The 15,357-nt window shown below is 36.5% G+C and overlaps 1 protein-coding gene across 6 annotated transcripts in view; it reads right to left on the minus strand.

Moving 5' to 3' along the window:
* RPS6KA5 (ribosomal protein S6 kinase A5) overlaps positions 1 to 15,357 on the minus strand; it is a 191,682-nt gene that overhangs the window by 125,229 nt on the left and 51,096 nt on the right. For 5 of the 6 annotated variants that reach the window (XM_021099611.1, XM_021099610.1, XM_021099614.1 and 2 more), the window contains exon 2: positions 4,061 to 4,132. The exons of the other annotated variant lie outside the window; for it this stretch is intronic. In XM_021099611.1, the coding sequence (XP_020955270.1) occupies positions 4,061 to 4,132 (72 nt within the window). The remainder of the gene's footprint in view (positions 1 to 4,060; positions 4,133 to 15,357) is intronic. 6 annotated transcript variants of the gene reach the window in all.

The following is a 15,357-nucleotide window of genomic DNA, read 5'->3' on the forward strand; positions in this document are numbered from 1 at the left end:
ACTTACAGAGTTCATGTGATTTACCCAAGAAACACAAGTGAACAATGACAATGTCAAGATTCAAACTTGAGTCTTCTAAGCCATGTTTGATATCCAAGTACTTTACAACTATCAATGCGCCAAAATTAGAAAAGGAAATCATTCAGCCACACGTTTTACAGTTACATGGCAAAATTTATCTTATGACAAAAAGATTTCTGAAGTACAGATCAAGTGTGATGAATTAAGAAAACTCCAAGAGAATGCATGCTCCACCTCATTAAGCATCAGAATTACTAATAATGCACACAGTGGGTACATCTGAAGACTTTCTTCTAATCTTGGAGAGATGTCTCAAAGGAAACAAAACGGTTAAAAGGAAGGCAGCAGAGAAGTAAGGAGTGACATAAAAAAGAATCCTTACTCCCAGAAACATTCATATTTCATCATGAAACAAAATAATTCTAAAAGATGAACAAAAAATATTTCCTGAACTTGGAAATATCAAGCTCAAGAATAATGCTAGGGACAAAAGCATGAACTCTACACTTGCCAGACTGTTATTATACTTCATACTGCTGTGGGCTATGAAAGGATGTAGGCTGGAAATAAGGATGATCTTAAGAGCGTGTGGTCGAGAAGAGAAACAGCGGATATGAAGAAAAACTCAGAGAACCACTGACTGCCACGTTCTCCACCGAAGACTTTTGGGGCCATGATTCAGAGAATGAAGCAACTGGGCAGGACTTCGACAGGCAGCAAAGAGGAGGAGCACTAAGATGGGGAGACAAGATAAGGCAGGGCCTCACAGAACGGGAAGTACACATAATTGTAGGGGAGTGAAAGAAAATCAACCAGACCAGAAAGCAGGTGACATATTGGGCCAACTGGAGAAGAAAGACAGGAGAAAACAGAACTAAGCCTGAAAGCAAGATAAGAACTTGGACTTGAATAATTAACTAGGAAAAAAGGCACTATACGTTCTCAAACCAGAGAACAGCACAATAATGTTGAATTTTAATGAGGCTGCATATTACTTACAACTGAATGTGTACAAAAAGCATAAAATGGAAGACAGAATTTTCAAAAAGACAGACTAGTTGAAAAAAAGATTCCTAACAACAATCCACACATAAGGTAATATGAGCTACGGCACTAGGAAGAGAAGAGGTAAGTCTGATGGTCATTTTGAAAGAAAAATCATAGGATTTTCTGAAAAACAAGAAATAAAAAAGTCAAAATATAGAAGAATCAAAAATTATTTCCAAGTTTCTAGCTTAGGAAATTGATCAAGAGATCAGCAATAGATCAAAAGAAACAAGACAGCTGAAAAGAGAAACTGATACTCTAAGTGAAAGAATTTTTTCATGAATATTACATGTATTAAGTATAAGATCAAAAAGTACATCTTTTCAAGAACATTTATGCATAAATGAATCACTGTACTCTACAGGAGAAATTAGCTCAACTCTGTAAATCAACTATACTTGAATAAAATAATTTTTTTAAAAAAAGTAAACCTTTCAGAGGCCAGTATTCCACAAGGCCCTCAAGGTTTTGGATGAAGAGCATTTTTCCAAGTTCAAAATATATAAAAATTAATTTCAGAAGAGTTCTCAGTTTCACTTTCAAAGAAAACCTGACATGACACATAAAGACATTTGATGAGGCTTTTCTATTATACCAAGCAGTTTCGGGGAAGAAAATTATCTTAAAAAGGTAATGAAACTGAAAGATTAGTGGTGAAATTTTTGAATAAAAATTGAGATTATATTATATTCATAATAAAAGTTTCCACCTACTCCATTTAGTCATCAAAACTACTTAAATGCAGAAAAACCTACAATGATATTTCTTAGTTATTCCACTGTCTCATAGAGCAGGATACTGACAAAAAGGAAAATCAGTGTCCGTGGCTAATAACATACCAGTTACGAGAAGAAGCATGACATGGAAATGCAAGTAAAGCATTACTGATAAACTCTTTTCTCACCTTTGAAGAATTCTCTTTAAGATCCACCTATGATTAAGCCACTCAAAGAGGTGAGGTAAATGAGACAAAGTGTTAAATACACTGAAGGAAAATACACACAAGGTTTGTTTTATAAATTTGAGATTAAATTTAAAAAATACTTAATTACAATTTTTTTTCAGCTGGCCTATAATTTTTCTTCCTTATACTCTTCGTGCGTTTTTGGAATCAAGATCATACTAGCCTTATACAATGAGTTGGAGGAAATCCACTTTTTCCATTCTCCGAAAATCTGTGAAAGATTAGAATTATCTATGCCTTGAATGTTTGGCAGAACTCATTTTTAAAACTGTACCAAGTGTTATCCTAACAGGAAGATTTTTATTTTCTGACCAATTCCTTTGAGGATTATTGGACTATTCAGATTTTCTATTCTTTTTTCAATCAATTTGGTTTTTTACCTATTTCAAGATTTGTGTGCATATCTACTCACAACGCTAAATTTGAGGCATATTACCTCACAACACTAAATTCCTGTCACTTCCCAAATTACATGCTATTTTTCTTCAATTATTCACTTTTCTTGTTTTAACCCTACAAATTAGACATGCTGACTACAGCTTTACAGTCAACATTGTTTAGAGTTTCTTTATTCACCAGTATTGTTTGCATTTCAGAAACTCTCATGAGATCACTTACCTTCTCCCTAAAATTATATCCTGTAAAAAGGTAAGGATGTACTGATGGAAAACACACTTAGCTTTTGTATGTCTGAAAATATCTATTTTGCCCTCACTTCTGGAAAACAGTTTTGCTGGGTATATAAGTCTAAATTGACAGTTGTTTCTCTGGGCATTCTGCAGATATTCTTCCATTCTCCTATGGCATTCACAGTTGCCACTGAAAAGACATTTGTTAATCTACAAATGTTCCTCTACAAATAAGTCTTTTCTCTCTGGCTATTCTCAGTTTCTGGTGTTTATCAGTTTCTCTGATGTATCTATGTAAGAATTTCTTTGTTTGGGATTTGCTGTTTGCTAAATCTGCAAATACATATGTTTAACCTAGAAAATTCTCAGCTACGATCTCTTTGAATAGTACCTCTCTCAGCTCTATTAGCTTCTTCTGGAATTCTGGTTAGACTAATTTATATCCTGATAAGACCAGCTATATAATTGGCAGGTTCAGTGCAAAATAAAAATGTGGGGTGCCTTACTCAGAACTATTTGGAATTTCAGAACAGTGAAAGCAGAGCATTAAACCAAACATGGGGCTCTTCTGAGTGCAAGGATCTCTGCACCTGCACAGGTGGTACACCCAAGAGGCCCTGACTTTAGAACAGCAAGAAGAACAATAGCAAAAATTCAGAAGACAAGGGATGTATAAAGCTGAGAATCAAGATTATAAAATCACCTAAAATCTCACCACCCAGGAACAGCCACTATTATCATTTTGGCACATAGGTCAGAGATTTCTTTTAATGTATTTACATGTAGTACTTATTCACATAATTTTTATATTATGGAAATGCCATGTTTTAATTCCCTTCTACAGTATTTTTAAAAATTTTATTATGGAGAACTTTAAAAAATGTTAGCAAATTCAAATCATTTCAATCCTACTGTAAAGATAACAGAACATAGAGACCCATGTTCTTTTAACCAAATTCATATTGTTAAGTTTCTGAAGAGTCTTGAGGTTTTCATTATTTAAAATGATAAGCATGAACCATCAATAAAGTTGAATGAGGACCGAATGAATCAATCAGTATAAAGCTCTTCACAAAGTACGTGGCAAGTAATGAGCTCTCCATAAGTGCTAGTGTTTTTTAAAAATACTATGTCCTGTGTAAAAACAACTAATTTACATTCCCAACAGCAGGGTAACAGAGAATGGTTTTTCTAAATCCTTGCCAATTCTTTTAATTTTGTCTTCAGTATTTCTCTATGAATAGTTTGTTCATTTTCTTTGATAGTTCTCCTATTGTATTCCTTATGCTGTTTAAATTTTAACTGATTTCTGTATGGGGGATATCAGTCCTTTGTCATAGAGGTATTAAGTACTTTTCTCCCTAAAAAAAAAAAGAAAAAAAATTAACTTAAGACTTACCTCCAGTTCCTAGGACCTTCAGGAGCTCAAAATTTTCAATCCCCACTTTCTCTGCATGTCCTGTTAAATTAGCTACAAAAGAAAGAGAAAAAATAAATAATTAAGGCAATTAGCAACAAGAGGGAGCCCACAGGGGCTTCTAGGTTACCAGCAATGTTTTGTTCTTGACTTGGGCAGTTAAACCAGGGTTCACTTTACAAGTAGTTGTTAAACCATACAGATAAGTTTTATGCAATTTTCTGTATGTTATATATTCAAATAAAACATTTTTTAGAATTTAGTGACACACAATTTGTGTCAAAGTTTAATATAAAAATAAAGTGCTAATAGACCATCTACTGACCAAATAATCTGAAAATGAACACAAATTCTAATATGTAGATAGATAAACGGGGGAGAGAAAACTGGATAGATTTAGAAGATGTATTCATTTATTCAGCAAACATTTACTGAGTGTCTATAAATGCCAGGCCCAGGTTCTGGGCTGGGTTCCAGTCCATTTCTGCCACTAAGCACTTCAACATGATGCAACCTGCATTAGTCACCTGACCACCCTGCCTCTCAGTCCTCTTTATTTCTGAAGTGAAAATGTTGACTTCAATGAATTCTAAGATCTCTGCCAGCTCTAAAATTCTAGGACTATGTTTAAAAATATAAACTCTTCAAAAACATATTCTGTAATAAATAAACAAAATTAGGATATCCATTGTATTGGTCCTATTCTATGAGATGTTAGCAGGTGTTCTGTTGGGGGGGAGCAGGGTGCTCCGGCTGAATAAACTTGGAAATAGTTAGCTCTAACATAGTTACACAAGTCTCTGTACTGCTGAACCTCATAGATCCTGTACTCTGAATATATGCATGTGGATCTTTGAGATGAATACAGTGACATTGGAGTCCCTGTCGTGGCTCAGTGGTTAATGAATCTGACTAGGAACCATGAGGTTGCGGGTTCGATCCCTGGCCTTGCTCAGTGGGTTAAGGATCCGGCGTTGCCGTGAGCTGTGGTGTAGGTAGCAGACGTGGCTCGGATCCCGAGTTGCTGTGGCTCTGGCGTAGGCCGGTGGCTACAGCTCTGATTCAACCCCTAGCCTGGGAACCTCCATATGCTGCGGGAGCGGCCCCAAAAATGGCAAACACACACACACACACACACACACACAAAATAAATAAATAACTTAAAAAAATACAGTGATATCTGTCAAATTTATTTTACCACAAGTTACTTTTTATGGTAATTTCTATTCAAATCACATGAACCAGCATGCTGTGATTAGAAAGATGTGATTAAGAAAGGCTTGGTCCAAACCCCAGTCATACTGCTTAAAATCTATGTAATCTTGAAGAAATTATTTAACTTCTCTGTGTTTCAAGTCTCTCTGGTATAAAATAGTAATAATAAACATGTCTGCCCTCAAAGTGTATTAGTATCTGAATTTACTCTGAAATGCATTTTTTAAAAAGATGGATGATGGATGAATACAAGTATGGATAGATATATGATAAAGCAAATACAAAAAAAATGCCAATTGCAGAGTCTAGATAATGAGTATAAGGATGTCCAAATACAATTCTTTCTAATTCTCTGTATATTTGAAAATGTCTACAATAAAACGATTGATAATAAAATAATACCTACCTTGTGAGGAGGATTAAATGAGTGTAATTTTTACAGTTGCTGTGTATCATTAAGCACTATTATAAATGTTTATAAATAAATTAATGCTTGTGGGAGCAAAACTTTAAAAAAAAAAATCAGACCCAATGAAGAACTTCTAGGATTTAAAAGTTTCAGGGAGATAGGTAATTTCAATGTCTTTCTAAGGTTTAACCAAATGCACGACTTAAAAAAATTTTTTTTAACTGTGGTCAAAAACACATCACACACAGAAGTTATCACCTTAACCACTTTTAAGCATATGACATAATGGTGTTAACTATTGATGCCTCGTTTGCAACAGATCTCTAGAATTTTTTCACCTTGCATGACAAACTCCAGTGAACACCTCTTTTCCCTCTCTTCCAAGCTCCAGAGAACCACCATGCTACTTTCTCTTCCTAAGAGCTTGATTACTAATGCATAAGTTCACAGTGGGAACAAATCAGTGTACACGGCCCATGCCTCAGGTTCACACTGGCTTCTAGATAAATCTAAAACAAATACCAAAAACATAGGTAGTATCTTAAACACACAGTGGCATACCCTCTTGTGGTGTATCAAGCAGATCATAGCAAGAGCCAAACTCACAGGAAACCACTGCTTTTGAAATAATGATTTGGCGGTTTTCTAACTAAAGGTTAAATTCTGTTAATTTTCTATGCAAACGTTTTTGAAGTTTAATACATTATTAAGGGTCATACATTAAAAATTATGACTCCTGAGTCTGGCCATTAGGAGTCACCTTTTATTTACTGTGAGATGCATAAAGGCCCAGTTCTCCAAAAGCATTGTCTGTATATGATCTTTCTCCCATATCAGTATTTGCAGCTGGACTAGGAAGATAAAGAACTATCTTTTGATATACAGCCCTTCAGCCTTTCTTCACTCACCACAGAATTACCTTCATAGGAAATTAAAAGAGGCCACAGACTAATCATACTTAGTTCTACAAAGTGTACCGTATCCAGGAAGCCGTGGTAATTCACCAAGATCGTTTAGATAATCTGTGAAAGCCTGTTCTGCTCATAATCTACTACCTCTATTGTTGGTTTTCTGCCAGAAATTAATACTTTGCCTGCAAAGGGAGCTCAAGGCTTCCCCAACCTCCAGTCCTGGGAGGGAAAGGAATGATGCCTTCTGTCCTTGGGGGAGGAGTGTCGTGGTGGTAAAAGTTTTCCAGTGAAGAGATCAACTCTGTTTTCTTCCAGGTGTGTTCTCTCCGGATTCTCCTCTCTTGCTTAGCTGCCAGGGGTTTCTTTACTCTTTGTGTTGCTTTTCTATCAAGACTGTTCCCAGGTGGCTGGTGAGGCAAGGTGGGGCTGGGGAGAGGGTCTCCCCTCCCTCATTCCTCAAGCCCCGAGGTCCTAGGCAAGCCCAAGAAGGCTGGCCTTGAAAAGAGCTTAGCCCTGGACTTATAAAAACACCTTTCCATCTCGTTTCTCCAAGAATTGACAATTCCTGGTTTTTCTTTCACAAAGAATGAAGAGAGACCAGTGAACAAACTTATTAGAGGGTACAATCTTCTAAGGTCAAAGGGGTCAGTACATTTTAAACAGCTCCATGTACCCTGTGCAGCGCACCCAGGTCAAGGATTCACTTTGGGGTAAAGGACCAAAGAGCAAGCTTATCAAAATATACTCCCCTATTTATTCTGTCCTGTCTTCACCTCAGTTGGGGGCCCAAGCAAATGTAAATGCAATAGGATTGAATACAAAGATCTTAATCCTGACAACAGCTCTCTAACCTTTTATCTGGGATTGTCAGACAACATTCCTTTGATCCATGTGTTTCTACTCTGAAGATATGAGAAATAATACTTTTTTTTTTCTTTTTAACGGTCATACCCTCATGGTAAATGGAAGTTCCCAGGCTAGGGGTTGAATCAGAGCTGCAGCTACTGGCCTACACCACAGTCAGGGCAACACCAGATCTGAGTCACATCTGTGATCTATGCTGCAGCTTACAGCCATGTGAGATCCTTAACCCACTGAGCGAGGCCAGGGATCAAACCTGCATCCTGTGGAGACAATGTCGGGTCCGTAACCTGCTGAGCCACAACCAGAATTCCAGTAACATTTGGGAGGGGAGCACACCTGTGTCTTATGGAAGTTCCCAGGCTAGGGGTCAAATTAGAGCCACAACTGCCAGCCTACACCACCGCCACAGCAACGCCAGGCAGATCTGCGCAGTATCTGTGACCTACACCACAGCTCACAGCGACGTTGGATTCTTAACCCACTGAGCAAGGCCATGGATCGAACCTGCATCCTCATGGATCCTAGCTGGGTTTGTTTCTGCTGAGCCACAGTGGGAACTCCCCAGTAACCTTTTATTTAGTAAAATTCATTATAATTTCACTGGTGATGAAACAAAAATAATATTATTCACCATTTAACCTTTATTTTTATTTTATTTTTTTATCCTTTTGCTTTTTAAGTGCTTAGAAGCAAACAGTTTATGGGTCAATTTTTTGCTCAAAGGGAAAATTAACTTAGGACATTTGAGCTCCAAAATTCTACAGTTAACATGTTAAGTTTTATTAGAGGTATAATTTACATACAATAAGAGTCATTCAAATAAATAGTTTGATAATTTTGGTAATTGTGTCCAGTCATTAAATCTCTACTACAATCAAAATATAAAACAGTGCTAGGAGTTCCTATCGTGGCTCAGTGGTAATGAACCTGACTAGTATCCATGAGGTTGCAGGTTTGATCCCTGGCCTCGCTCAGTGGGTTAAGGATCCAGCATTGCTGTGAGCCGTGGTGTAGGTTGCAGACGTGGCTCAGACCCGGCATTGCTGTGGCTGTGGTGTAGGCTGGCAGCTGCAGCTCTGACTCAACCCCTAGCCAGGGAACTTCCACATGCTGCCCGTGCGGGCCTAAAAAGAAAAAGAAAAAAAATAAAATAAAACAGTGCCATCGTTCTGAAAAGTTTCAGGAAGTTTTTTTGAAGCCAATCACTTCCCTGGCTCAAGCAACCAATAATGTAATTCCAGTCATTATAGTTTTAAGTCTTCTAGAATTTCATACATAGTTTCTTTGCATATAACTTCTTCCACTTAGCCCAGTTTTTGAGTTTCATCCAAGTTCTTGTGGGTGTAGTTTGGGGATATGACATAGTATTTTTGTGGATGTATGTTTTCATTTCTCTAATGTAAATAAATACCTAGAGGTGAGACTTCTACATATACGGTATGTGCATGATGACCTTTGTAAGATACTACCACACTCTCGTATTAACGTAGAGGTGCTATTCTGCATTCCCACCAATAACATATGGCGGCCAGTTGCTCCACAACCTCTTGAGAACATGGCCTAACCTCTGACTCTGACACCAATTCCAACGTGTAGGAGCCGCGGTACTCCATCCACTGGCTTCCTACAATTCCACTCAATTCTAACACTACCTACCTGGAGAGAATATCAGATCCCCCAGATCGACTTTGTCCTACAGGACTGCCCCACCACAACCGCCCAGTTAATCATAGATCCCGACTGTCACCTGTATATCTGACCGCCAGCTATAAATGGGTGATTCTAACAACCCCCTCCTTGGGTTGATTAATTTGCTAGAGTGGGTCACAGAACTCAGAGAAATACTTTACTTACTAGATTACTGGTTTATGATAAAAGGACATAACGTAGGAACAGGCGAATGGAAGAGATCTATACATAGGCCAAGGTATGGGCAAAGGGCCCAGAGCCTCCATGCCCTCTCCGGGTGCACTACGCTCTCTGAATCTCCACCTGTTCTCAACCCGGAAGCTCTCTAAACCGTGCCCTTTAAGATTTTTATGGAGGCTTCATTACATAGGCATGACTGATTAAACTGTTGGCTATTGGCGACTGAACGCAATTTCCAGCCACTCTCCCCTCCTTGGAGAGCTGTGGGGGTGGGACTGAAAGTTCCTACCCTCTAATCTTACGGATGACTCCACTGGCAACTGCACTGATACAGCAAAAGACAACTTTACGGCTCTTATCTCTTAGGCAATTCCTATGGTTTTAGGAGCTTGGTGTCAGAAACTATGACAAAGACCAAATATATAAATTTCTTACTACAAATCACAATAATCACACATGATAATATTAGCCTTTAAATTTTGGCCATTTCTGTGGATGTGAATATTTGTTTGTAGATTTTATTTTCAGAGCAGATTTTAGGTTCATAACAAAACTGAGCACAAGATAAAGATTTCCCATGTACCCTCTATCTCCACTCACACGCAGTAGCTTCCCAAATTATCAACATCCCCCGAGGTGGTATATTTGTTACAACGGATGAACCCACAATGACACATCATTATAACTCAAAGTATAGTTTACATTAGGGTTCACTCTTAAACATTCTATGGATTTGGACAAATTTATCCATGATCATAGTATTTAGTATCATCCAGAGTGGTTTCACTGTCCTATAAATCCTTAATGCAAATTTTTGTGTGGACATAAATCTTCAGCTCCTTTGGGTAAATATCAAGGAACACAACTGCTGAGCCATATTTTAAGAGTATGTTTAGTTTTATTAGAAATTACCAAACCATCTTCCAAGTGGCTGTATCAACTTCTTTTACACCAATAATAAATGAAAGTGCTAAACCCTCACTAACATTTGGTTTTACCAGTGTTCTGGATTTTGGCCATTCTAATAGTTGCGTACTGGTATCTCGTTGTTTTAAGTGTCATTTCCCAGATGATATATGATGTGGAGTATTTTTTCATATACTTATTTGCCATCTGTGTATTTATTTTCATTGGCAAAGTGTCTTTCAAAGCTACTAGTTCATTTTTTTTTAAAATCAAGTTGTTTAGTTCCTTATTGATGAGTTTTAAGAGTTCTTTGCATATTTTGGATAAGTCATTTGTCAGATCTGTCTTCTGTAATTATTTCCTCTCAGTACGTGACTTGTCTTCTCATACTCTTGACACTGTCGTTTGCAGAGCAGAAGTTTTGAATGTTAATAATTTTGCTAACTCCAGCTTACTAATTCTTTCTTTCATGGATCTTGCCTTTGGTGTTGTATCAAAAAAGTCATCACCATGTCCAAGGTCATCTAAGCTTTCTCTGTTATCTTCTAGGATTTTTATGGTCTTATATTTTTCATTTAGGTCTGTAATACACTTTGAGTTAATTTTTATAAAGAATATAAGGTCTGTGTCTAGATTCATTTTTTTACATGTGGATGTCCCGTTGTTCCAGCATCATTTGCTGAAAAGAGTATCTTTGTTCCATTATGTTGTCTTTGTTCATTTGCCAAAGATCACTTGACTACATTTATGTAGGTCTGGGCTCCCTAGCCTGTTCCATTGATCTGTCTATTCTGTCCTCATTAACACACTGTCTTGATTACCATAGCTTCATAGTAAGTTTTAAATTTGGAGTGTCAGTCTCCTGCCTGTTCTCCTTTAATATTGTGTTGTCTGTTTGGGGTTTTTTGCCTACTCATGTAAACTTTAGAATCAGTTTGTTGATCTACAAAAAATAATGCATTTGGATTTTGATTGAGATTGCACTGAATCTGCAGACCAAGTCTGTAGACCAAGTTGGGAAGAACTGATATCTCAACAATATTGAGTTTGTCCATGAAGATGGAATCTCTCTCTCCATTTATTTAGTTATTTTATCTTTAAACATAGTTTCATAGTTTTCTTCATATAGATCTTGCACATATTTTGTTAGATTTATGCCTAAATATTTCATTTTGGGGTTGTGTGTGCAAATGTAAATGGTATTGTGTTTTTAATTTCAAATTTCACTTGTTCATTGCTGGTATTTAGAGGAGTGACTGACTTTTGTATATTAATCTTGTATCCTAAAGCTGTAATAAAGCTGTAATCGTTTATTAGTTTCAGAAGGGTTTTTTGGTTGTTGCTATTGTTGATTTTTTTCAAATTTTCTACATTCTCAACATGACTTTGCATTTTTTTGATAACATGTTGAACATCTTTTCATGGGTTGGTCATTCATGTATCTTTTTTATGAATTGTCTGCTCAAATCTTTCGTCCATTTTTTACAACATTGTTTGTGTCTGAACTGTTGAGTTGTAAAAGTTGGCTCTGGTTATAGCTGTGGCTCAGGTTTGATCCCTGGCCCAGGAACTTCTGCATGCTATAGGCATGAAAAAAAAATTCTCATACAGATATCTAGTTGTTTCAGTACCATTTAACACAACCAAAAAACCTCTATCTTTTCACCGCTGATTTATGTGGGCTTGTTTGTCAAAAATCAACTAACCACATATAAGTGTGGGTTTACTTCCAGACTGTCTATTCTTTCCTTTTTTTTCTAATAGCCACACTTGCGGCATATGGAAGTTCCTGGGCCAGGGATTCAATCCAAGCCATAGCTGCAGCTGACTCCACTGGATCCTTTAACCCACTGCACTGGGCTGGGGCTCGAACCCATGCTTCCACTGTAAAACTAAGCTGCAGTCGGATTCTTAAGCCAGTGAGCCACAGCAGGAAACCCCAGATTGTCTATTCTGTTCCAATGACCTATGTCTAGCATTATGTCAGTAGCTCATAAGCTTGGTTACGCCTTGGTTATCATAAGCCTTGAAATCAGTTAGTATAAATCCTCTAAATTTGATCTTCTTTTTCAAGATTGTTTTGTGTTTTCTTATGAATTTGAGAATTAGGTTTTCAATTTCCATCTCCAAAAGTCTGCTAAGATTTTGACTAGAGTATTTAATCCATAAACATTTATTTTAATCTAAATTTCTAGATTAATAGTTTAATCTGTTAATAATTTAATATAATTATTAATATGGTTGGGTTTGGATCTACCATTTCATTATTCATTTTTACTCATCATTTCTGTTGTTTGGCCCCATGTCATACTTTTCTGACTTAAAAAAATTATTTGAATGCTTTTAAAATTTTCACTTCAATTTTTACACTCACTTTTTAGCTCTACTTCTATACATTATTTGTAAAGTTGTTGCTCTAAGAAGTACAATATATATCTCCAACTATTCATAGTTCTCTTACAGTTAAAAATGTGCCATTTCACATAAAATATAGAAATCTTGCAATTATTCTTACTGGGGTAGTACTACACATTACATGGGATTAATAACATCTTTTATATGTTTTACAAATCTCACAATGTTATGAGTTTTGCTTATTGATACAATTTACAAAGACATAAAGAAGAAAGGGAAGGAGAAACTTTTTCATTTATCCAGATACTTGTCATTTCTGATGATCTTTCTCTTCCAAGAATCCACAATACCATCTGGTATCACTTTTCCTCAGCCCTTGACATTTCTCATAGTTGCAGGTGAGGAATTCTGCATTTCCTTTTATCTGAAAAAGTCATTGTTTCACCCTTATTTAAATTTTTATTGAGATATAATTAACATACCATACATTCCTCTTTTTAAAGTGTGTAACTCAGCAGTTTTAGGATGTTCGCAAGGTTGTGCCAACATCACCACTGACTAATTCCAGAATCATCTTCATTCTTGAAGGATATTTTCCTTTAATATAGAATTCTGGGTTGCAGGCTTTTTTTCCCCTTTTCTTCCAGAATTTTAAAGATGTTCTCTCATTCTCTTCGTTTGTGAGGTAAAGTCAGTCATTGTATGAATGACTGCTCCTCTGTCTGAAATGTGTTATCTTTGTCTTACTAATTTCAACATTGCTCTTTAACCTTGGCTTTCACCGGTTTTGCCACAATGTGCCTTGACATGGGCTTTGAGTTCATTCAGCCTGGTATTCACTGAGTAGCTCATGTCTGTAAATTTCTGTTTTTCATTAAATTGGGAGAATTTCTGCCTTTATTTTGCAAGTATCTATTCTATCCCAGTCTCTCTTTTGTCATCTTCTTAGACTCCAATTGCACACATATGGGACTGTTTCATACTACCTAAGAGGTCCCTCAGACTCTATTCATTTTTTTTCCAATATGTTTTCTCTCTGTTCTTTACATTAGTTAATTTCCATAGTTCCATCTTCAAGTTCACTTACTTTTTCCTTCTGACACCTTATTCAACTGTTAAATCCATCCAGTGAATTTTTCATTTCAAATACTGTATTTTTCATTTCTAGAACTTTCATGTGGTTTTTTTTTTTCATTGCTTCTATTTATCTGGTAAGAGTTCTTGCTTTTTCATTCACTGGGAGCATGTTGTTTTATTTCATCAAGGTGACTGTAAGAGCTACTTTAAACCTCTTGTCTGCTATTGCCAATATCTCACTCATTTCAGGCTAGGATTCAGTTGTTTTTATTTCCTCCTGGAATATGTTCCATTTTCTTGATTCTTCATATGTAGGGTAATTTTGGATTGTATCCTAACATTAACCCTTAAATTTGAATTTGTGAAAACTCTATAGATTGTTATTTTTTCTTCAACAAGAGTTGTTTCTTTTGTTTTAGCACGTAAATATCTTGGCTTGGCCTGGGTTGACTTGAACTACAAACTCTGTTAGAAGACAGCTCTAGGCCAGATCAGATTTTTTTGTTTTTAGCTGAGTTGTTCTGAGTTTGTTGCATTCCCGCATTGTAAAGAGATCAGTCAGAGAGGTATGTACAAATCTGTAACAAAATTTGAGGACTCTCCCTTCTCTGAGGCTCTTCTCCTTCTGGGATTCCCCCACTATCTTCAGTGGCCAGGGTTCTCTGACCTTAATTTTCTGGTTTCCTTGGTAAGAGAGGCTATTGCTTTTTCACCAGAGTCCAAAGAGCCTGGTACTATACTTCGCCCAAACTTAAAATCAGTGAAAAGGCAAAATTTTCTTCCTCCCCTCCTCCAACTGTGGACTCCCCATAAGCATCTATCTGCTTCTGTTCACTCTCAAGTGCCTTAAATATTACATTTTGGATTAAATCGTTATTATAGTTGTTTTCTACAAAGTAATTCTCTGGGGGTGGGGGGGAGGGGTGTCTTATTCTGCCATTACAAGAAGCTGAAGTCTTCCTAATGTCAATGTTATAATAATGATTTCAACTTTTCCTTTCAACTACTGCCCTAGGAAGTTGACTTCAAAGAGTACAATAAAAATTTAAAGGTGATATGATATAGGCCCATCTCAGGGATCTTGAATTTACTATCCATATGATTCTTTCTTTCACATTACATCCGTTAGACAAAGTAAGTGATCTTGCATATAGAAGCACATCTATAGGAAGCTCTATCATATTTAAGCACAGGGGAGTATTTGTTAATTAGAAAACTTTCTTCCTTTGTGTTAATGACAAAACACATAAAGCAAATGGTAAATATGATGTTACATGGAATCCAAACAATGACAAACATATTTTCAATCATGTGAGTCTAGGAGTCTAAATGGTTCCCATTTTTCTGTTATTATCTACTATTGTAATCAGATATCTTTGAGCAAGAAAGTCTAAAAATAAACTACATTTCTCTTAATTAAATTGTTAACCTGGGAGCAAGAGCTTAGACTTCCCAGCAACAATCCTAACATATTTACTAGAAAAAGCCTTGAAATATTTACACATTTTATGTCATTCTAGAGGTGCAATAAACATCAGCCACTTACAGAAATCTGTATTTTCATGCCTTAGTAAAGTCTGAAATAATATGTTCATCAGATAATTTGGAGCTACCTGCATGCCTGAAACCAGGCTTTATCAGAAATAGTTGGATAACTATTCGACTGGAGAATT

This window comes from Sus scrofa, chromosome 7 (assembly GCF_000003025.6).
Source record: "Sus scrofa isolate TJ Tabasco breed Duroc chromosome 7, Sscrofa11.1, whole genome shotgun sequence".
NCBI classification, from domain to species: Eukaryota; Metazoa; Chordata; class Mammalia; order Artiodactyla; family Suidae; genus Sus; species Sus scrofa.